At 42.6% G+C, this 23,838-nt stretch overlaps 1 protein-coding gene across 4 annotated transcripts in view; it reads right to left on the bottom strand.

The window, feature by feature from the left end:
- The window catches only part of oxr1a (oxidation resistance 1a), a 242,236-nt gene that overhangs the window by 9,459 nt on the left and 208,939 nt on the right, over positions 1-23,838 (bottom strand). For 3 of the 4 annotated variants that reach the window (XM_056285873.1, XM_056285876.1, XM_056285874.1), the window contains 7 exons: positions 20,230-20,382; positions 19,240-19,424; positions 16,608-17,296; positions 11,996-12,155; positions 8,978-9,143; positions 5,397-5,477; positions 3,839-3,964 (listed from right to left, as the gene is read on the bottom strand). In XM_056285873.1, the coding sequence (XP_056141848.1) occupies positions 3,839-3,964; positions 5,397-5,477; positions 8,978-9,143; positions 11,996-12,155; positions 16,608-17,296; positions 19,240-19,424; positions 20,230-20,382 (1,560 nt within the window). The remainder of the gene's footprint in view (positions 1-3,838; positions 3,965-5,396; positions 5,478-8,977; positions 9,144-11,995; positions 12,156-16,607; positions 17,297-19,239; positions 19,425-20,229; positions 20,383-23,838) is intronic. The other variant, XM_056285875.1, reaches the window with a different exon arrangement.

Below are 23,838 nucleotides of genomic sequence, written 5' to 3'. Positions count from 1 at the left end.
AAAGAAAGACAAATGGCCACATTAGAGTAGCAGTCCATACAGTCCAGTGTATGCGCAGTTTTCCAAACCAATGATATAACAGTCTAAAGCTACAAGAACACAAACTATAATAATGTGGGCTTTTATTGCATCACTTAACATATAGGCCTCTACAATGTCCAATTCCAATTAACATACAACACAAGCCAGTGTTTTTCTCTTTTGGTTGGTTCAGTGTCTTCCTGTGGTGAAACTGAATCAGCCATGAAAACCAAGCCAGAGACTATGAGCCCCTAAGTTAACTCACCTCTGTGTGCTGGGCCTGAGTTCCAAGGTCAGCGGGGTATTGATAATATTTGCGTCAATATGCCTAGAAGGACTTATTTGGAGCCTGTATGTGTGCACGTATGTGTATGCATGCACTTTATACTAGACCTACTAGGCATCAAAATGCATAGCCAGTGACCTCAAAGAATAGTACCATGAGAAACAGCCGTTTCACTAAACTGTTAAGCTCTTCCACAAGATTTAACTTGTTGATGTGAACAAAGTCTGTCTAATGGTTTAATGCAAACACGTGTGCCAAAGCCAGGCATGTCATCGTACCCCACACGCCATTATGACATTCTCATCTAGATCAACAGTTTTATTTACTGTTTTACTTATTTCTTTTTGTATTTCAAATAGTTATAAAATATACGAATATCCGCAGATTAAGTCAATACTGTCTGATCCTATACGTAGATAGATAATGTCATATACACTACAAATTTGTATGTCCATTTTGAGTGTAACTATAGCGATTCAGTGATTGAGATTGAGACAAATCTTTCCTTCCCGCAGTTACTGCATTCTTTTTACAAAATGAATAGAGATACATCTCTGGCTACTGTCTCCTTAAACCATGAAAAGCTGTCAAGGGAAAACAAAAACAATTAACAACCAACTAATTTCCAGGTTTCTTCACCCATTGAAAGGAGTGATTCTTTCATCTACAGGCACAATGCACTACAATGCATTGTACCCGCCTATGAATACCATGAATCTACTGCTCATATACCAATCTATACTGTTAACCAGTGAAGCGCAATCGTTGGAAGTACGTGTGATCACTATTGCAACAGTTCATTCAGTCATTGAGTACAGTATCCATGAGCAGTGAGAAAACATTTCTGTTTAAGTTTGTTTCAGGCTGGTTGAATTTACTTGGCTATCACTGCCCTTTTGGCAAGTCTGTTGAGACATTTTTGCCTCTGTGCTTGCTATTGAAGCCAGTTACCACATGGGGCATAAACTGTATAGCGGATAAGATGCTTTTGTACCATTTGTGTCAAGCAGTGACAAATTAAAATGTTTATATTGCAGTGTATGAAAGCATTTCCCAAATAATATTTTTTATTATTTTTGGCAAATTGCCTCTTCCAAGTATTAAGTCATCAAGGCTGTGTAAACTGTGCTGTAAGGTGGACTTCCTGCAAATGTGACTGCAAATACAATAGTCCTGCACACACTTTCTTTAGTTTGTCTGTTGCCTTTTCAATTTTGTCTGGTTGATTAACAACAACAGTAAAGTCAGCCTCATTTCAAATGTGTTGAGTGTGAGTCATATTTCCTAATGATCATTTCTCATTTAAATTGCTTTGAAATCTCACCACTTGTAAAACTCATAAGAACTGACCAGTTTCATAAAACTGGTAAAGGGCTGCATCTCATACCAGGATAAAAGAAAATCAAAAGACTACACTTGTGTATGGATTAATGTTCAAATCCTTGTTGCAGGCTTTCCAGGAAGGAATCACATCGGCCTACCTGCAAACCGGTATTAACATGTACATTCTTGCTCGTCCTCTTCATTCCACCTTTGGAAAACTGGTTTGTATGCCTCCTTCAAAACCCTCCTAAAAACTAAATTACCCCCTGACTTTTGGCTGCTCCATACATTTCTGTCATGTGTGTTTGGGATCTATCTTAATTATTTGCACAGTTCTCTCTTTGCCTTTTTTTTTTTAAATCAGTTTATAATGTCTTTACTTTGGTCGAAGGAAATTGTTTTTATATATGCTTTATAAATTAATTTGACTTGACAGATACACTTATTCCATTCAAGAGACCCATACATTACTTACTATATGTAAGCTACGATTGTACTCTAACCCTGCGCTCACACCATCCGCAACAACAGGCGATCAAGTGGCTGGAAGTCATTCATTTCCATGGTCACTGGGGTACACTAAGCGACATAGCGCTGCTAGTCGCCTTGTGACAAAATCACTGCGACTTGGCAAAAAAAAAAGAAAGAAAAAAAAAAGAAAGAAAAAAAAGGTTGCGCAAAGTTCAACTTTATGCAAATGAGCAGAGACAGAGTCAAGCAACGGCCAATCAGACGGCAGATGTGTTCCATTTATATTCTTTCGCTGTGAAATGTTTTCTTAAACTTTAATTCTGATCTTAGCATTTTAGTTCCCATAGCCAACACAGAGGAGAAACTGATTGCAGCTGTTGCTGGCTTTCCTCTACTGTATGATGTATCCCTGTCCATTTACAGGGACGCTAATAAAAAAAAATGATGCATAGAGGCAGAGTTCTGAGATTGTTGGGATGATTAGTGAGGTTTAATCAAGTGAATAGCAAATTTAAGCCAAAATATATTTAAAATTCACCATGCTTGTTGCGGGTCTGCAGAATACCCACATTCACACTTGTGAACACACAAGGATCGCCAGCAGTATTGTTTCCGTGCATGGATAGCAGCAATTACGAGTGCTACTTTGCAGCACATGATGAAAGAGTAGTGTTTGAAACAAGATCACACTATTTATAGGACAATAAATTCCCTCCAAAACATATGTTTCAGTGGGAATGCGCCTGATTTGTGGGTTCACACATATACTGGGCTATATATTAATAGGCCTGCCTTTTAGAAAATAGAGGGCATCCGGGTAGCGTAGCATTCTATTCTGTTGCCTACCAACATGGGGATTGCCAGTTTGAATCCCCGTGTTACCTTCGGCTTGGTCGGCAACCCTACAGACAACTGGCTGTGTCTGCGGGTGGGAAGCGTGGGATATGTGTCCTAGTCGCTGCACTAGTGCCTCCTCTGGTCGGTAAGAGTACCTGTTCGGGGGGGGGGCAACTGGGGGGAATAGCATGATCCTCCCACACGCTATGTCCCCCTGGCAAAACTCCTCAATGTCAGGTGAAAAGAAGCAGCTGGCGACTCCACATGTATCGGAGGAGACGTGGTAGTCTGCAGCCCTCCCCGAATCGACAGAGGGGGTGGAGCAGCAACCAGGACGGCTCGGATGAGTGGGATAATTGGCCGGATATTATCGGGAGAAAGGGGGGGAGGGGATACAAACATACAACTCAACGATGAATATAGTCAAAACAATATAACATATATATTACTATTTACATTTTTTATTTAGAAAATTGATGCATCTCCTGCCAATACATTTGTAGCCGACTTCCTCAAAACTACTTTCGCAACGCCCACAAGCTGGCTGCTAGGCGACAGCGAATTGGTGACATCACAGCGACAAAGTTGCTGCCGGTGTGAATGCAGGGTTACACTAACTACAGTTGAAAGGACACGCACTATGACCATCATGAAATCCCTATTCAGTGCTCTAAGACACCTGTAGGTTGACATCTGCTAACTGCAGACTGTCCTTGTAAGTCACATTGGATAAAAACCTCCACTTAATGAGAAAATAAATTGCAACGTAATACATAAATAAGAAAAAAAAATGGAAAAAAATTATGTACATTAATGTTTTATTTCTGTTATGTTCAACAGCTGCAAGCATGAGAACTGAGGTAGGGTTAGACCAAATGATGTTTGTGCTGCAGACAATACCTTCTCTATCTGGTCTGCCTCGAGGAGGTCACTGGGTTCACTGAGGTTGGGTTTGAATGTCTCTGGTTCCAGCTCAGTCTTGATGGATGCGCCATGCTTAGCGTTCACCTCCTCCTTGGTGGTTATCTACAAATAAAAGCATGTGTCAGAGGTCCACATATATACACGGAGGGTTCCTAGCTCCCAGAAAGGCTCAACAATGGCAGAGATAAAGTTAATCTCATCTCACTGTTCCACAGTTTTATTATATTGCAACGTCAGGCAATTAATTGCAATAAGGTAGACTAGTGAGACTCTCCCATATTAGATGTAAATACTTTCAATGAGCAGAACTGGAGTTACCCAAATATTTATCTACTACTGGAATAAATGAATTGTACTTCACAGCAATGACATGGGTAAACTGAGATGGCTTAGATTAACAAATAGCCTAACAAACAAATATAAAAAAATGTAAAAATTCAAATGGAAGGGTGCTTTTAGAAGCCATTATATATTTATTCATTCTATTATTTCCTTAACTACATATTTTGCCAAAAACAAGATAGCCTATGCTTGCATCATTGCTGGCAATCCTAGAATATGAGGACAGCTGGATATTTTCATGTCTCTGTCCAATGCCAGATGACTAGGTTTGGTTTGGCAGAGCTCTTTTAGTGGGCAGGCCTATGTCTGGCAGAGGAAAAGGCAGCGTGAATAGGAAAACTAATCCAATGAATAATTTGCGCTCCAGTGTTAGAGATTTCCCCTGGCCAACGGACTGTTTGGGTTGTTTATCTTTCTCCATAACAGAGACCGACTGTAGAGCACTTCACTGCTGGTGGCCGGGACAATCTCAAGTTACAGTCAGTGAATTAGAGCCTACCTGCATTGTCCATAGAAAACTACCCTTTGCTCAGTCAATGGAGTCTCACTTCTGTCATCCCACCCACACACCTTCACTATCAAGACAGTTCTCTACCACGCTTTATAAAAAGCACACCAAAGGAAACTTGTTTTTGAAAGTAAAAAACATTTAGACAGGATTAGCCAAATTTTAAGGAGATTCCTTATGGAATCCACAATTTCTTGATGAAAAATTAAAAACATATTATATTTGTCTGCACCTATAACAAATGGCAATGCCTACTGTGGCTACAGACTGGTCCAGTGGGTCAAAGCATGGGAGACAATTTAGAAAATATGGCCTGACAAAAGAGGAAAAAGCTGCTGTTGGATGAAAATGCCATACTTCAATGTTATGAATTGGACTTATCTGATCTTTTGAATACAACCATTACATTGGATTATGAATACGTTTCATGGTCACTTGGGTGATGATGATGACATGGGCCTAATCAATCTATAAAAAGGACCATGTCTACTTTTAATTGAAGTAACCATGCAATTGAGTTGAAAAAAGGTTTTCATGCAACAGCAGCAGCCACTGAAGCCTACAGCATGGTGCCTAAGGGAGACCATTTTGGCAGTGGCAGCAGCACGGTCGGGCAGAGCAGAGTGGGAGTGGGTGTGCGGGGGTGATAGTGGGAATTAGGGCAGACGACATTGGTCAGGGCACCTGGAGTCGTTTGCAGAGCGAGCGCAGATCTTCACTGTTTAGCGCATCAATCCGACGGTGGTACTCGGTCAGAGACACTACCTGGTAGTACAAAGACAGGGTATAAAGCAGGAACATAAAAGTCTGCTAATTCCGCTGCTGGTCATGAGGGGTAATGGATATGTAGTTGAATTATGGAGGGCAGTAAGATGTTCAGAGGGTAGCCCACCAGGAAAAAGAGTGAACCAATATCCCTCTGACACTAAAAAAATGTCAACAAAATAAGGTAAAGCTCAGAATCAGGGGTTTTGAGCAAGTTAGTAAAAGTCTGGAGGTTCTGGAAACATGCTATCTTTAAAAATGATGTCAAAGTTGACCTTCTGAGCAAGTTAAGATTGCGCAAGTCTTTTGCATGTTTGTATAATATGTTTCACTTCACCACCATCGGGTATTGTGATTACAATACAAAGTCTGAATAAATGGCCTTGTCCCATGAAGACATGACTTTTGATGGGTACTTGCTTTTAGAAACTAAAGCGTGTCATCCATGAAGAGCCAACTTTTTGCAGGTGGAAAACAAACAAACAAAAAAAGAAAAAATGTAAATGTTTAAAAGTCTTTGGCTATTAGTGAGTTGTCTTTTCATCAGGACACACATTTTGGCACTGGACAACATTGTAGAGAATAGTCCTAACTAACCTAAATCTGAGTGATACCAACATTAGCTTCCCTTGCCAAGTCCAAGGATCTTAAACCACTTAAATCCACAATACTACATCAAAGGCAGACCAACACATAAAACGCTGATTATAAAGTCCAACAAAAGTTGTGCACCACACCCATACTCCCCCCCCCAAAACAGAGCTCTTGTTCTTTTCTGTCACTAAACAGACCACAGTAGAAATAATCCACCAAGTGCTTTGTTTCCAAGATCCTTCCATAGCATGCAGGTTTGTAGCCCCATACTTCAAAACATACATACACAAAAATATGAACACACACACACAACACAAAATAATCAAAATCCATTTCATCCCATCAGTCAACAGTTCGCCAATCCTGAACATGAATATTTACAAACACCGTCAAGGCACACTTGGAGTAATCTGCTTTTAATTACTCCACAGCAGAGTAACTCCCCCTGCCTTGTTGATGTTGGCATAACCAACTTTTCGCAAATACGCTGCCTCCTTCCACCTCAGTAATGCATCAGAAAGGGTCAAGTGAGTTTCTCTCCTTTAAGATGTACTATCCTAACTCCAAGCCATGTTGGTACTTTAATCAGCTGAAAATGAGTAAACTAGCCTAATATTAGTATTAGATTCTGTAATGTGTTAAAGAAGGATGTTTTCCAAAATTAATAATAAAGTTTTAACTGCAGAGGTAAAATATCATCTGAAAGCTCGCTTTTAGCCGACGATATCGGACCTTTACAACAGCATGGCATACGGTACAGCGCTACAGTTTTGACTATGGGGCAGTATTTTGAGGCTTCATCCAAGCTCTCAAAAACTTTCCAAACAGCCGACAGTGCCTGTCACACAGAAAGCATGATGCAGGAAGAACGAAGACAAGCCCTCTCCTCTTAGGATGTCAGATATTAGTCCAAAGACTGACCACTTTATTCCTTCCTCGGCCATTCTACACCGGCTAACATCCCGGCGGGGGAGTTAGCTTGCTAGCTAGCTAGGTTAGCGCGCTAACAACAATGGGAAAGCAACACACACGCAACGCGACGGGTAACTCGTCTCGACATACATACATAGGTATACTTGGGGGTCAGCTGTTTCTCTTGCTCCGTCACCCGTCTAGAAAACATGTCTTTCTTTCAAGGCGAGGCAAAAGACGAGACGTCACATTCCAGTTTCCTGAACAGATCCCAGGACAGACCCGAGACAAGTGGACGGAGTTGACAGTCTAATTGGGGAGGCTGGGTATCTAAAATAGGAATGATTTCCCGGCGGAGACTCCCGTCGGTATGATTTGTGTGACATTGGCAAAGGCCAATGGCGGTTCAGGGCAGGAGGGACGTCGGCTCCCTATTTGCCGAAAAAAGAGAGAAGGTTATGTCCCACAACTGGGGGGCTTAAAGACACAGCGACACTCCATCTGCCGGCGGCACTTCCCATGACTAGTTAATACGGTTCAGCGCGGAATCACTCAATCTGACAGGGGTTTAAAAAAACAAACATATGTATATATATATTTGAGGGACTATTTGCTTGAGATTATATTTATTAAAGCCAAAAGCCTCATTGTCAAAAGAATCTGAATTTGGTAATCCTATTATACATTTTTATAAGCAAATTTGTAAAAAACTAAACAAAAAACAAAACCTATGCAACCTATAAAAAACCTATTTTCTTTCATTTCCAGAATAAGCTCAATTTCATTGCAACGCACAACACCCAAGAGTTGTTTAAACTTCATGTTTGGTCAAAGAGTCAAAGTAAAGCAGCAGGGGACTATTTACTTATTCAAATGTAGTGTATCATGTAGCCTCCTGCCGGACCTCGGGTCCCAGGGCAAACAAATTAGTCCACTTTGTTTCCTACATCATTTATTTACATTAAAGTTTAAATTCACGCCACCGCGTTGTATCAATTTCTTCCTGCAATGAGTCCTTTTCATTTACCTTTTCACATCCTTATAAACCAACCCATCAAACCAACTCCCATCTGTCTTGTAAATAGTGCAGTCTACGGTATGCCCGCACAACTCAATATCTAACACAACTACTGGTTAATCTAGTCAAGGGCTTACTCCCATGCAAACAGCTCAATGCAAGAGAAACTACTTGCTATTAATTTATCATAAGAACCTCAAAAGAAATAATTGCCCGAAAAGAGACAGTCTACATTTGCATAAGTGCCGGAAAAATGCTCGAGTAGATTCTTTAACCCTAGAAAAAAATAGCTATAAACAAAATTATTTGGTTGTCAATGCTTATCTTTCTGTCCACAAGTTGAGCAACTCATAACAAGTAGTAACTGAGCTTGTATAGCCATGTAGCAAAATTGTTTGCTACTGGCTTGAACCAAAAGCATGATGCTCACATGACATGTAACGACAGCACAGTACACTGATTTAAAGGAGGAAACATCACACAAACATGCAGAACACTTTGGCTATAACTTGAGCGAGGAGCAATGATTTCCAAGCAATGGAAACAGTCACAAAAATTACACAATTATGCCATGAAATTCACATGTCAAAATAAGAAATGCAATGTCACATGTTTGTTTTAAGATAGAATAAGTGAAGCTTATCAACAACTGCAAAAACATAGGCAAAAAAAATGAAAAATAAACAACAACACAATTAAGAACAATACATATACAATTACATTACGCAGCATTCAATGACAGCAAATCAATGGACAAAAATTAAACACTGGACAAGTACATCATTTAACACTACACCAGGGAAATAAAGTAAAGCATATGAGTCTAGTTTCCTAGACACCGATTAATCTGGATCTGTTTTACAACGAGATGAGAGATCTCAGTTCACAGCCAGATTTAATCCACGCCCATAAAACTGGTGTAAGACAACAACAACTGCAGTGAAAAGAGGTGCAGCTATACTTCAGAAGCTCTTACCTCCCAGTCTTTTACATTGATGTCAGTGATGGGCTCATCTTCGGCTGTGTCAGACTCCTCATTCTTCTTGACAACCATAAATCCAGGTTCCCGTCCCACCCCCCTCATCCCCTCCCCATATATATCTGGGCTCCACTGGATGAAAAACACATACAGGTGCTCTGATCTGCAGATGGGACAAATGGAAAGGAATAAATTAAATGTAATCCTGAAATGCTTTACCCCTTAAGAAGCATTACTTCAAATCTATGATTCAACATCTCACAAGTACAGGACACGGGACTAAAGCTACATTCTGTGCTACCAGAGGCAACTTTTTTTTTTTTTACAGAACATTTCATGAGACACAGTCAGTGTGTTTTATGTGGTTATTTTCTCATTTTGGAGCGATATATCATTATAAGCTTATGCTTATATCACCAGGACAATTACTGAAACGTTATAGTTAGTGGTAAAATTGATTAAAAAAAAGTATGCATATTCTTTCTCCTGCAGTTTTCTGTCACTGACTGTGTTACTGACCCTAGCTCACTAATCATGTGGCAAAGCAAGCTTTTTTATTGTCTCATTTATGTAAATGTATTTTGACAGAAAAAAATTACAGCATAGTATGGTATAATATATGGCATGATATGATACACATTACATATATGATATGATAAGCTAGACCATGCTATGTTATAATACGATATGATGTGCTGCAATCCCATGGTGTTGTAAGTGCCACAGATGCAACATGCTTGCTAGTTGTCCTTGGTATACAAACCCACACAATAGTCAGAAGCAAATAATGTTTAGGAACAATTCTAAAACATGTTGCATGAGTAAGATCTATGGCAGCGTCAGTTTGCTGACTGCTATCATGATTATTTATGGTCTATTCTTAACCCTCTTCTCTTTGCTCTCCCGCATCATTGTCACAGGGCACTTTGCACAAATCACACAGGTCACCTGTCATCTAGGTCAAACCCCCAACGGTCTGCCTGCGTCTCAAGAAAAACATAACGCTACCGGGCTGGGATTGTGAATAGCTAATCATCGCTTCTCTCACGCACTTTGGTTGGCATCAGACGTTTAGAGGGTGAACTTTAAAATAACCACGATGATCGATGTCAACTTTAGTAAGAATGTTGGCATCATACGCGGGTCCTATCTTTTTAAAATGGGGGAGTGAATCTGTTATGTCCCTGGGCTATGTGGACTGATCTTATCCCCAGGTTTAGCGTGTGTACACTGCAGGCTTCTTTTTCAGGTGTAAGATGCGGTAGCTTAGCAACGCATACATGCCAACAGCTGCTTTAACAAGGATGATGGTGAACTAAGACTTTTCTTCAAGGGCCACAAGAAAATGATTGTATTTAGGTGTCTTAATATTTTTGTATCATCACTAAACTCACTTGTATGACCATAAATAACAAGTATAAAATGTTTATTAACTATTATAACAGAACAGTGTGTCGTTATGGTTCTCAATAAGTTAGAGGGATGACAGCCCAGGCAATAGGCATTGAGAACAGCCAGAAACGGCAATTTGAAGTTTGAGGACTGGTCAAACAGCTGTTCCTGATTCAATTATCAGGTTACTCCTACTTTCTTTTTTTTTTTCATCGTCTTTCCCCCCCACTGTCTATGATAAGAGAGACAAAGACAACACTGTGTTGCAGCCAAAAGAAAAAAGAAAGAATCGGCCTTGTCAAATCAATTTCTATTCTGCCTAAAATAAAGTGGCTTTCTCTGGCAACTTAACAATTGGGAGTAATTCACAAGAAAAACAAATTTAATGGAGGGACATGTCCTCTCCTTATGTGCGTCCTTTCAATGTGAAGAGTTCTAATCCTACACATGAATACTGCTGACTTGGCATCTTTTCATTGAGACCGAGTTGAAATCGAAATAGGAAAAACCTGTAGAACAGACAGGCCGATTTGGATTTCATTTTGAGAAGAGAAAGAGTCTAATTTCTAATATGGGCAGAAACTGTTCATAAACATCCTGGTGAGCAAAATGCTTTGGGGGGGGGGGGTACACCATTTGGCTGGAAAGACTGCATGTAGTACTTGCATCAGCAGACCCTTATTATGGCATGGGTTCTATATGCGTGGGCCCAGGGAGAAAGTCTATGTCTGTTTCCCTGCAGAGAGAATGAATAATAAATTATATTGGTGTCTGGCAGTGGCAGCACAGGGAGATGGGCAGAGTGCAAGCCACAGTAGGAGTCAGCCCTAACAAAGAATGCATATTTGATTTGTTTCAAATATTAAAAAGACTGGAGGTGAGGTTCCTGCCTCAGGCTGCTATTAAAGTGTGCTAGGAATATTATATATTGTGGTTGGCATGGGCTAAAATCCTGCATGTTACTCATACCAGTTTCTGTCGCATACTTTTTTTTCTTTTTGGGACCCCCCCCCCTTTCACTCCCCAATTGTACTTGACCAATTACCCCACTCTTCCGAGCCATCCCGGTCACTCTGCCGATCTAGGGAGGGCTGCAGACTACCACATGCTTCTGCTGATAAATGTGGAGTCGCCAGCCACTTCTTTTCACCTGACCGTGAGGAGATTTGCTAGGGGGACATAGCGCGTGGGAGGATCATGCTACTCCCCCCAGTTTCCCCTCCCCCCGAACAGGTGCCCTGACCGACCAGAGCAGGCGCTAGTGCAGCGACCAGGACACATACCAACATCCGGCTTCCCACCCGCAGACATGATGCCCAAGTTAGTACAGACCGCTACACTACCCGGATGCCCTTCTGTCGCATCTTTAATGCAGTTGCAGACATGAGCAAAACTATGGGTCAACTGATTATCCATATTAAAAGGACTGCAAAAAATTCGAGGTGCGCTTCATATACTTTGTTCTCCTTTTCTCTGTGTTGTTTTCAAGGCTGTGTCATATAATTAAAGCCACAACAGGTGTGCATTCTACAGATTATTGTTTAAGTTTTTCAAGAGGAAGTTTGTAGACATTCAAATGCATTTTGGCACGGGTCTAGCAGGGGGCTGAAGACAAGTGCTGACCTCTCCTGCGGCACAGCAAACCAGTACTCGTGCTTCTTGCCCTGCTGGGCATACTGCTGCATGGAGGCGCTGGCGTTTGAAACAAATGTCTTCTTCATGGGTTTCCTCACCCTTAGGCACAGAAACTTGTGAGTCCGGGTCTTCTGCCTTTCTACAGACCCTGCACAAAGAAAAGGATTTCATCATATCGTCACAAGAAGATCAATTGGCACATTAGAATATAAACTACTGTATAACTAAGGGATGTAATAATCTAGACTTGCCACTTATCCATTACAAAAGTATTTTATAAAACATCAACCACTATCTAATTATGTATATGAATATTTCATTCTGTTTCAAATGTTCATCCATTTTAAGACAACCAAGAGCAAAATTGGAGATGGGTTTAAAATTCATTACGTGATTAAACGGACTCGTGTATTCTCCCACAAATATTTGCTTTATATACTATTTGTTCCCTCTGCTTACTGGCTACTTTAGCTGATATTAGTCATTTTGTGCCAGCAACACAGGAGATGACCGAATTAAGCAGAGTAGCACTATATAACCGATAGTGGCATTGACTCTTGCCCGTGGTGCATCATCAGTGGCCTGTTGGGAGCTCATTGCTGCTGCAAGCTAGTGATGTCTGTGCCAGTGACATATTACTGAGATACATTATTAACTTTTGGTTGGGAAACTCAGCATAAAAAGATGATGGGTTGTCCAAAAACCTTGAACTTTATCTACTTAGACAACACAGCTCAGTGGGATGAATTCAATTTTCAAAATTCATTAGTTCAGCATGTAATGCAGCTTGTTTTTGAAGCTGCTGCTGTCGCTTGTGTGGTCTGTGCTAATGTGCTGAGAATAAAGGGCAATCCTGCTGAGTCCAATGAGAAAAAACGGCAATCGTAGCCCTACTCTCTGCAGGACAATAATTGTCAAGAAATTAATAACAAACATCTTTCTCACTGTATTTGTTTCTCTTATCTTTAGGGACAGAAATCTTTTTCTCTCATCCCCAACGGTGCAACAAATGTCTACTGATTGGAAGCAAGTAAAAAGAAACAAGATACAGGAGGTGCCAACCATACAACAACTGGATAATATATAGTGACCCCGCTAAAATTTTATTCTAGGGCTCGGAAAATTCAGTGTTCACTGGGTCTCACATAAAACCAAAAAGTATTCACCATTGTAAAATATAAATAGTAGAAAGGGATTTTATAAGCGCCGTCTCCGATAGGGTTTTGATGTTAGGTCTAATCATTTCTGTGTTTCCCTCTCAGGCATCAGGTGTGTTTGTGTCATTGTGGTGTTTGATAGGCTTAAGCTTATCACCTAGCGTAGAGCATGTGGCCCAGACCACCAGCGCCAGAGATCAAAGAGCTGCATAAAGCCCCATAAAGCCCGGCTTGCTCCACCGAGGTGATAACAACAGTCAGACCGCGATTTCCCTTCCTCTTTTTATTCCAATTACTCACACCAAGGCACAGAGTGGCAACAGAATGGTTATCAGGAGCTAACAGGAGCGAGGTGATTCTGAGAGAGTATGTGAGGCCAAACTGCACTTTAATACTAAGACTAGAAGAGTGCACTCAGTAGAGCAGAGCCCCACCAGGCGTATCTCCCCTTCTCCGGTGCTCGGCCTTGGCGACAAACCAGCTTTTTTCGCCTACCGTACCACAATTGAGTGCTAACTCCTCAGCTGGTTTTTCACCTAAGTCCAAGCACCGGAGAAGGGGCACTATGAAGGCAGTGCCTCCGTATTTTCCCTTCTCCGGCATCTGGACTTAGGCGAAAAACCAGCTGAGGAGTTAGCACTCAATTGTGGTATAAAATAGGTTTTTCCAGAGTTTTGAATCACTGCAACCACGAGAGGTCCTTGCTCATACAGCCATAACTGCACAATAATTATTAGGCTGACAGGCCCAGTAGTATGGGAGATTAGCAGCGGCCAGATATGAGCATGCACAGACAGAAAACCCAGCGTTTTTCCTGCCATTATGACTTTTTGTGCAGCGCCCAAGTCCATTGGACAGGAAATATGAAAAAAAAAGTTTTTAATATGCAGCGCTCAAGCTACAGAAAATCTACCTAATAAAAACGTTTTGCCTGTCAGTCCGTGGATGTGCAGCCTCCTAGGTAGACCCTTGCACAAATTCGACCATTCGAATTTGCACTTTCCAAAAACAAAAAGGTTTGCTGTGTGACCATTTTGGTCTAACTCTGCGTTTATTTTCATATTATAATAAAGCTGGAGAAACCATTCACACTTGCGCATGCCTGACTCAAATCTATGGTTGACTAAGATTGGGCAGTGACATGAATAGACCTTTTTCACGACAACCATGTTGACATGAAATAGCAGGTAAACATAGGTTAAATTAATTAATCAAGGTTCCGTTACATTAAGTGTAGCAGAGCCTTTCCAGTCAGCCAATATTAGTATCATTGGTAACACCTATGTTTGCCCTACTATTTCATGTCAAAATAGCTGCTGTGAAAAAGGTCCATATGCAGCACTTCCTGTTTTGACCGCAACCTAGAGGAAGTTGTTCTTTTGTAACTTCTGCATATTTTGGATTATCAAAATACTTTTAATAACTTTTTATCATGCTGCTGCCCGATCTGAGTTAACCACAGATGTGAGTCGCACATGCGCATGCATGCGCAGCTGACTCAGATTGGGCAGCGACAGAGAGTGGCATTGGTCGAGCGAGCTAGAGAGCGAATGAGGAGAGGAAGCAGGGATAGCGAGAACAAACAAAGGTTTTGAATCCCTGCAACTACGAGAGGTTCTTCATCATACAGTCGTAACTGTGCACACATTTTTTTTAGGCTAATAGGTCCAGTAGTTTGTGAGATTAGATGCAGACAGACAGACAGACAGACAGACAGACACACACACACACACACACACACACACACACACACACACACACACACACACACACACACACACACACAAACACACATGACGACCAAACGCATAACTTCCTCCAGCCAACCCGCCCGGCGGGGATGAATATGGGTGCATTGCTGTGAAAGAGCTGCTGAGTTGTTTGTCAAGTTTCCTTGTCAAGTCATTAGAAAGAAACACATCTTCCTGATGCAGAAGCAATAAAATGTCATCCCCCTGACACATTTTGTAAGTTCTCATGCTGCAAAAACAGTTTGAAATATATTCATTTTAATTTCCTGTCTAAAATTTCGACAAAGTTCTACTTCCATCAGAGATGGGGTACAAACAATGAAATTCACGTGTACGCATAAACTTCCAATCACAGAAAATTCTGTTTAGCAACAGTATTTAAACCCTTTGGCTTTTTTGCTCCTACACTCAATTTTATAATTCATCAACAAATATCGTCCGTACTTCATCTAGAGGTTACAGTTTAGGTTTTTTTTCTCCAAAGCTTCATCACGTTTTGTGTTTTAAATTTTTTTTTTTGGGGGGGGGATTTTTCTCCCCAGTTGTACCCGGCCAATTACCCCACTCTTACGAGCCATCCCAGTGACTGCTCCACCCTCTCTGTCGATTCGGGGAGGGCTGCAGACTACCACATAGCTCCTCCGATACATGTGGAGTTGCCAGCTGCTTCTTTTCACCTGACAGTGGGACGTTTCACCAGGGGGACGTAGTGCGTGGGAGGATCATGATGTTCCCCCCAGTTCCCCCTCCCCCCCGAACAGGCACCCCAACCGACCAGAGGAGGTGCTAGTGCAGCAACCAGGACACATACCCACATCCGGCTTCCAACCCGCATACATGGCCAATTGTGTCCGTAGGGATGTCCGAACAAGCCGGAGGTAACACAGGGATTCGAACTGGCGATCCCCATGTTGGTAGGCAACGGAATAGACCGCCATGCCACCCGGATGCCCCGTATTTCTTTTTTAACAAATGATATACCAGGTCCCTTCAATACATCTTAACAGGAATATGGGAGGCACAGTGTCTTCTGCTTCAAAATGATGGGAAAGGGTGTCATAGGTCACTTATGAATGATAAACTGGTTCAAGTTACTGAGCTGTCATGGTGTTGCAGTAGCCCGTGAGGATTTTCTCACAAAGTTTAGTTGTATGTATGACAGATGAATGTTTTCAGCAGTCCAGCCTTCCCCGCCAATATCGGTATTGTCAGAGCTTTTGCATGCCATCTTTGCCCTTTCCCCTATGCAATTTTTGTATCAAGTCCATAATTGGTGAATGTGCATTGGAGAAGCATGCATCTACACCCTACAATCCTATTCAGATGTACTGAGGGGACTTAGTAAAACGTTTCCTGGAAGGAGAGGTGAAAGCAAAGCAATTAAAAACAAAATCTTGTTAATTTCAATACAAAATATTCAACTATAAACCAAACATTGGGTTCGGCTGTGACGTGCTATCAAATATTTTTGGCAGTGTGAAAATTTGGTTCGAGTAAAACCGCTAAATTTTTCCTTAGACCATGTTTTTTATATTAGAAATGTTATACTTTCACATCATTTTCTTTCATTTTCCTTGCATCGTGACAGAGGAGATCTTTGCATAGATTTTAGATCCCCCACATCTGTGTTTTATGCATTTAGCCTAATGTGCCTAATGACTGCCCCTAAGTATAAGCTGGGCCTGTATTTACCTTCTCCAGAGCTCTGTCTGCTCTCCTTCTCCACCTGTTCATCATTCTCCTTTTGTTCCCTGGCTTGTTGCATAGTGTCCGTTTTGGCTTCCCCGGTCCCTTCCTTGGCCCCCTCTTCTGCGCTAGCTGAGATGGAGGGGTCTGTGGCACCAGGGGTGGCTGAGCCTTGGGGTGCTGGATGAGAGGAGCTGATGCTGGGATCCTGGGCCTGGCTAGTGGTACTGCTGGTGGTGGTGGCAGTGGTAGTGGGTATGCTTGGCGGTTTCTCTTCACTGTGCTGTTCAGATCCCACCGGGGACTGGCTCTGGTTTTCTGTGGCAGTGTTTGGTGGATTGTCTTCTGCTGTGGCTGATGCCTTCATAACGTTAGGGTCCTCTGGCTGGCTGACTGAACCATGTGCACTGCCTGGGGCCTGGAGGCCGGCTCTGGTGGCCTCCACCTGGGTGACAGTCTGCACAGACTCTGTGGAGGCACCGGAGGACTTGTCCAGTCTGAGATCCTCATTAGATACCTGCTCCTCCTCCCGGATAGGGGAGAGCTCTGACTCGGTGAACACATCCTCAGAGATGGAGCCCTCGGTGCTGCGTGGTGCTGTGCTGCCACTGTCACTGGTCCCCGGGTCCCTCAGGCGCTGCTCTGCATCTCTCTGCTGGGAGGGATGTCTCTCTGGCGGAAGAGGCTCCAAGTCACTGTAAACATATGAGAAGGAGGAAATATCTATCAATAATTGGACAAAAAAAAAAAAAAATCAGTTATGTGCATGACTTCTATATACGTATTATATGACCTGACGTAATATTTTCAACTTCATCTTTCAATATGTAGAGCAACAAATTTAAACGGTTAATGTTTGGCTTCAAGTAAAATGTGAATTCAGTATTCTGGCCAACTTTCTATTTCTTGTGTTTGTAAACCAAATCGAGGTTTCATGCAAACAAACGACACATATGCATAGATGCAGCCCAAAGGGCAGAACAAAACAATCTCACACACACACACACACACACACACACACACACACACACACACACACACACACACACACACACACACACACACACACGCACAGAGAATGGCCTGCAACTGAGAAAACAGCTGAGCCTAGCACAGACAATAATTATTTGCCATCACAATAACTGCACCATGGGCAACACTCTACTAAATACAGCGCTACTGAGATTCCCTTACCATATAAACACACTGTGACAGGGGCAAAAAAACAAAAAAAACCCAAATAAACAAAAAAAAAACATTCACAGACTTCTATAATGCTCTGCCAGATTTAATCACAGCACAGATGAAGAACAATGAAACGTAGCACAAAATAATGGAAGTGTAGAAATTAAAATAACTCAGATCTGTGAGAGATTAGTGGGAGGAAGAATCACAGAGGTCTCCAGTGCCTGTTTCCATCTAGTGGGTATGAGGGCTGGATGAGCAATCACAACCACAGAGAGTGAAGACATACTTCATTAACCCTGGTATAATTGCCAATTGCTTTTGGCATGGGAGGGAAAAGAATTAAACTGTTGGTTGGCTGCTGATGCATTCTCAGTCAGCCATGGATGCAGACGTGAATATCAAAATGATTATGGTGGAGTGGCTGACGTTTTTGTACGGGGGTGTGTGGTGTTACTTAAAGGCAGAATGAGCAAGACAGTGGAAAAAGAACAGTTTGGTTTGGATCTGAGAGGAGAAACAGATAAGAGGTGAAGAATAGGGTGTAAGTAAGTGTGGAAGTTAAAGGTAAAATCCACAATTGATGCACACAGCAGTTGCCTGCGTGTATCACACCTCTGCTGTTGTTTTGGTTGGACTTGGTAAACTTTTTTTTTTTGTGCTACTTTATTAATCTCCGTGGGGAAATTCTTTCTCTGCATTTAACCCATCCTAGCTGTGTAGCTACAAGCAGTGGGCAGCTGCCGTGCAGCACCCGGGGACCAACTCCAGTTCGTCTTGCCATGCCTCGGTCAGGGGCACAGACAGTATTAACAGTATTAACCCGAACACGCATGTCTTTTTTTGATGGTGGGAGAAGCTGGAGCACCCAGAGAAAACCCACCACAGACACAGGGAGAACATGCACACGCCATACACAGGACGACCTGGGATGACCCCAAAGGTTGGACAACCCCGGGGGGTTCGAACCCAGGACCTTCTTGCTGTGAGGCAACAGCGCTAACCACTGGGCCACCGTGCTGTCGAATGTTGCTCACTTTACCACTGCAAATGTGCGAAACCCCCCCCCCCCCCCACCGCAAATACTGCACTGCTTTGAATTCCTTGTGATGCTCTCAGCTGTCTCTATTACACAAACAAATAAATACATAATGGTGACCTAATGGTGACATACATCATGTTTCTTGTTGTCAGTAGCACGCGTGTGTTGTCGCAGCACTCCACACAGCTGTGGTGGTGCAGAGCATTATGGATTCTACTTTTAAATCTATGTGACATTGAGACTAAGAATTAGGCATTTCATTATGTAGATTTTCCTTTTCTTGGCTGCAACCATGGCACCACCAAAGAACATTTTCTTTCCACAACAGATTCAGGCCATGGGGGACTTGAACAAAGGCTACTGCTGTACTCAGCACCTGTGGATGCACACCTAGGTACCACCTTCTCTTACCTAGGTACAGCCTCTCTTATTTTGGGGTCAGAAATCTCCTTATAGATGGCAGCGGACTGGACTTCTTCCAGGGGGCACATAATGCCATACTCCTCACAGCCGTGGGCCTGCACCAGGGGGTCCATTCTGTGAGGGTCAAACATGATGTTGTTGGGTGTCACCAATAACACACCGCTCACTGCACCCTGAAAGAAAAGAGGAAGAGAGTAAAGATGTGAGCAAGTGAAGAGAACGAAAGAGATAACGAGATGGCTGAGGAACAGTGATATTAATCAACATTATTTACTGATGGTAGAGCATGTTTGATGACTCAAGATACCAGATGTCAGCCTGTTCTCCTCAGCGAGTGCAAAAAAATAAATAATCAAAAACCACCTTTGTCATATAACAAGTTGGGACAACATCTGTGCATAGGTGCACATGGAGGCACACATGTATTTTTTGTTTTGTTTGTTGGACCCCCCCCCTTTTCTCTCCAATTGCGCTTGGCCAATTGCCCCATTCACTGAGCTGTCCCGGTCGCTGCTCTACTCCCTCTGCCGATCCAGGGAGGGCTGCAGACTACCACATGCCTCCTCCGATACATGTGGAGTCACCAGTCGCTTCTTTTCACCTGACAGTGAGGAGTTTTGCCAGGGGGACATAGCATGTGGGAGGATCATGCTATTCCCCTCAGTTCCCCCTCCCCCCCTGAACAGGCACCCTGACTGACTGACCACAGGAGGCACTAGTGCAGCGACCAGGACACATACCCACATGCAGATTCCCACTCGCAAACACGGCCAATTTGTGTCTGTAGGGTCGCCTGACCCCGGAGGTAACACAGGGATTCGAACCGGCGGCACACATATATATATATATATATATATATATATATATATATATATATATATATATATATATATATATATATATACACACACAAACAAACAACTTATACCACACACACACACACACATACACAGGAATGGGTTTACGCTTATTAGTCACCTTGCTATCTGTGATGTACTTGCAGTTGATCTTGAGGAACTTCTCTGTGAGAGCCTCTTCCTCCTCGGAGGTGGATGACACCACTCTGGATTGGCGCAGGGCTGAAAACACTGGCGGGTGAACGCCCTCTGGTCTGGGAGGGCCATCAGAATCCTGGAGGTTGGGTAGATGTTGAGGCCAGTTTGGGGTGGGGAGAAGAAAGCTTTTATCAGCACATTGTTATATTGCTTGATCTATTTAGTTGGATCTGTTGTGGAGATTGGTTTGGTTTGTCTTTTCCTCACCAGTGGAAACACAAAGTACACAAAATTAGATGTAGCATATTAGAACAGATGATTTTGTGATGGGATTAATCATGCGTTGTCAAATGACCATTGACAACACTGTGTGAAGTCTACATTTAGACATTTTCTGCACTGACAGAATCAGGTTAGGATAGACCTAATGGGTGCACATTCTCTTTGCGAGATTCATAGCAGCAGTTGGGTGAAAAATATTCATATGAGACTGAAGCATTAAATATTATGCTCTTTGACGATGTAACGCCTGATTTAAATGTAATGTGACATGCCCATAAACAACCTCAGAAAAAAAAAATCTCTGCATTTCAGCAAAGTCTATTCAGGCATATGCATGTGTGTGCATACATGTTTGTGTACATGTACAGAAGTTTTTGCGAGTGTCTACAGGTGAGCACGTGAATAAGGAGTAAACTCTGGAATGTGAAACTATGGAAAAAATAAACAAATAAATAAATAAAACAGATGTATAACAAAATGCATTTGGATCTCATGTTGCTTCCTGGTCAAACCGAGTTTAGTTTTTTTTAATTTTGATTTTGAGATACTTTATTGATCCCCATGGGGAAATTATGCTCTGCATTCTGATTCTGATTTAACCCATCCTAGCTGTGTAGCTAGGAGCAGTTGGCAGCCACCGTGCAGCACCCAGGGACCAACTCCAGTTCGTCTTGCTATGACTGAGGGTCAAGGGCACAGACAGGCGTATAAACCCTAACATGCATGTCTTTTTTTGATGGTGGGGGAAACTGGAGCACCCGGGGAAAACCCATCACAGACACGGGGAGAACACGCAAACTCCACACAGAGGACAAGTTGGGATGACCCCCAAGGTTGGACAACCCCTAGGTTCAAACCCAGGACCTTCCTGCTGTGAGGCAACAGCGGTAACCACTGCACCACCATGCCGCCAACCTAACTATATAAAACTATATCTAACTATATAAACAACAATTGGGAATTTTAAAATGTGCTTTAGTAAACCACCATTCCAATACCGCCATATCAATCACAGTCATCCTCTGATTTTTTTAAATTTCATTATTTATTTATTTTTTACAAATTACAATTCATCTACTGTCTGCCACAGAAGGTGTTACATAGCAAGAATTTAAATAATGTCTCAACTCTTAGCTATGCATGCTCACAGAGAGTGTTAAGACTATTGTTAGCCTACTGCTTCTTCCATGCCACTGTAAGTCTGTAATCTGCCACAGATGGTGTGTCTGCTGGGCTGTAAACACCAGGCTTGGTGGGCTGGATGCTTCTACCAGTGGTCTGTTGCCATGCAATGTCTGAGAGCAGGGGGTGACTGACTTTACTGACTCTATTGTATGCGTATCTGAACAACCCTCCAGAGGGACGGGCTGTCTCTATAGCTGACTGAATGACTCTGGTCTGATAGGATTGGCCTACGGACCAGATTGACTGAAGAACCGACTGAAGAACTGGCAAACTGTCTGTCTGACTCAAACACCTCTTGTGGGATGAGCTGTCTGTGAAGCTAACCGACTAACTGAAGATCCAGCAGAAGAAGCCAAAGTTTTAAAGATTGAGAAGGTGTGGGAGTTGGCAAGAAAGCAGAGAAACTGAGACAGAAGAGACAAAAAAAAAAAGGAAGAGAAACCCATCAGGAGGGAAATGGAAAGATGCAGAAACCCAGAGGATGGCTGGAGAGAGAAACCACAGATGTGGAGAGAGATTAAGGCAGGAAAAGAGGGTAAGCAGAGAGTATAAAAGGTAATGAGAAAGGAGGACAGAGGGAGAGGAGTGAATCGAGAATGGGAGTACCACTGAGGGAGGAGGATTCAGCACGGCTGGGTGTTTGACAGGAGAACAAGCGCGGCGCTCAAGCAGAGCTAGAACCAATAACAACTGTCTTGCTGCCCTCCTGACACATGCCCCTGGACCTCCCAGTCTCAGCCTCGCAGTATATTTGACAAACAACTCCCTGCTACTGACCCACGCTGAAGCAGCCAGCCCAGACACCTGCAGCCAGGGGGACCGAGAGGGCCAGCCAATCTGTTAAAGCCTTAATAAACGCCCCCGACAAGGAGAGGAAAAGGGACCCTGGACATGCCAAATTAATCCTTGGCTACCAAGATGGGAACAGAAAGTGAAAGTATAGCAAGCCCCTGCTTTGATAAGAGGATATCTATAATGTCAAAATGAGCTCCCTGTTTTGAAGAGAGCGACATGAAAAAAGACGAGCGTAAATGAAAGTAGAGTGGGGCCCTGCTCCTCACTCGTGCTGTAAATAGATCAAAGCTCTGAGACACAGGTGTGGATGACATTTATGTGTGGGAATTTGTCTACTTTTAAAAAGTGGTGTTTCACTTCAGCTGAACACACTTGATCTAACCAATCTCTCACCTCCTATGTGCTGCTCAGCTACTTCCAAGTAGTTCATTAAAGCTGTTCTTTTTGAGGCCGAGATATAAGGCCATGAAGATATGTGCCAGAGGAGAGTTTCCAGCCATCCAAAAACTAATACAGTGCTGCGCTAGCGGCAGCCTGTTGCAGTAACTCCAGTCAACATTCATGTTTTTTGTATTTTCTTGTATTTATTGTGTGCTTTTTCCCCCCCTTTAAAAACACTGTATACAGTATGATTTTTCATGCTAATATGGATACTGTGCAGCTAAACGAATTTTTGCTGATATTCCTGGCACTTTTAAATTTTGTTGTACCTGGTCATTATACCAATGGGAGTGGAGGTTTCGTTTACCTCAAGGACTAGCTGATTGCATGCTCCAAACCTATATTACTGCCTGGAGCGAGACCCAAAATCCCAGACGAGTTGAAGAGGAGACGTTGGAGATGCAAGGCCAGTGCCAAATGGAGAGCAAGGAGGAGGAAATATAAACAATCTCTTCCCTTCCAAGCGTATGTAAGCCGTGTGGACAGAGGAGATCGAGCTGGGCAGGAAGTCAGACACAGGAACGGCATAGAGCATCTGGTCAAATGAGAAGACGCGCTCCATTGTAGTCAGTGCTCAGTTCAGTTTGTCATCTGCTAAGCGATAGTTTAGCAAATGACAAACTGACAGGGCAACTGGGCAACTCTATCTGTAATTGTCTATCTAATTTCCTGACAGGCAGGCTCCAAACTATGAGAATAGGTAAAACATACTCATCTACATTAGTTCTTAGGAATGGCGTACCTCAGGGCTGCTGTCTCAGTCCTCTATTGTACAGTCTGTTTACACACGACTGTCAACAGCATCATTAAATTCGCAGATGACCCCACAGTGATTGGACTAATAAGCAACAGTGACGAGAGGGCCTCTAGGAGGGAAGTGGAATATTTT

Source organism: Lampris incognitus, chromosome 9 (genome assembly GCF_029633865.1).
Source record: "Lampris incognitus isolate fLamInc1 chromosome 9, fLamInc1.hap2, whole genome shotgun sequence".
Lineage (NCBI taxonomy): Eukaryota > Metazoa > Chordata > Actinopteri > Lampriformes > Lampridae > Lampris > Lampris incognitus.
Note: the sequence above shows the minus strand (reverse complement) of the source record. Positions and strands in the feature narration are given on the sequence as shown.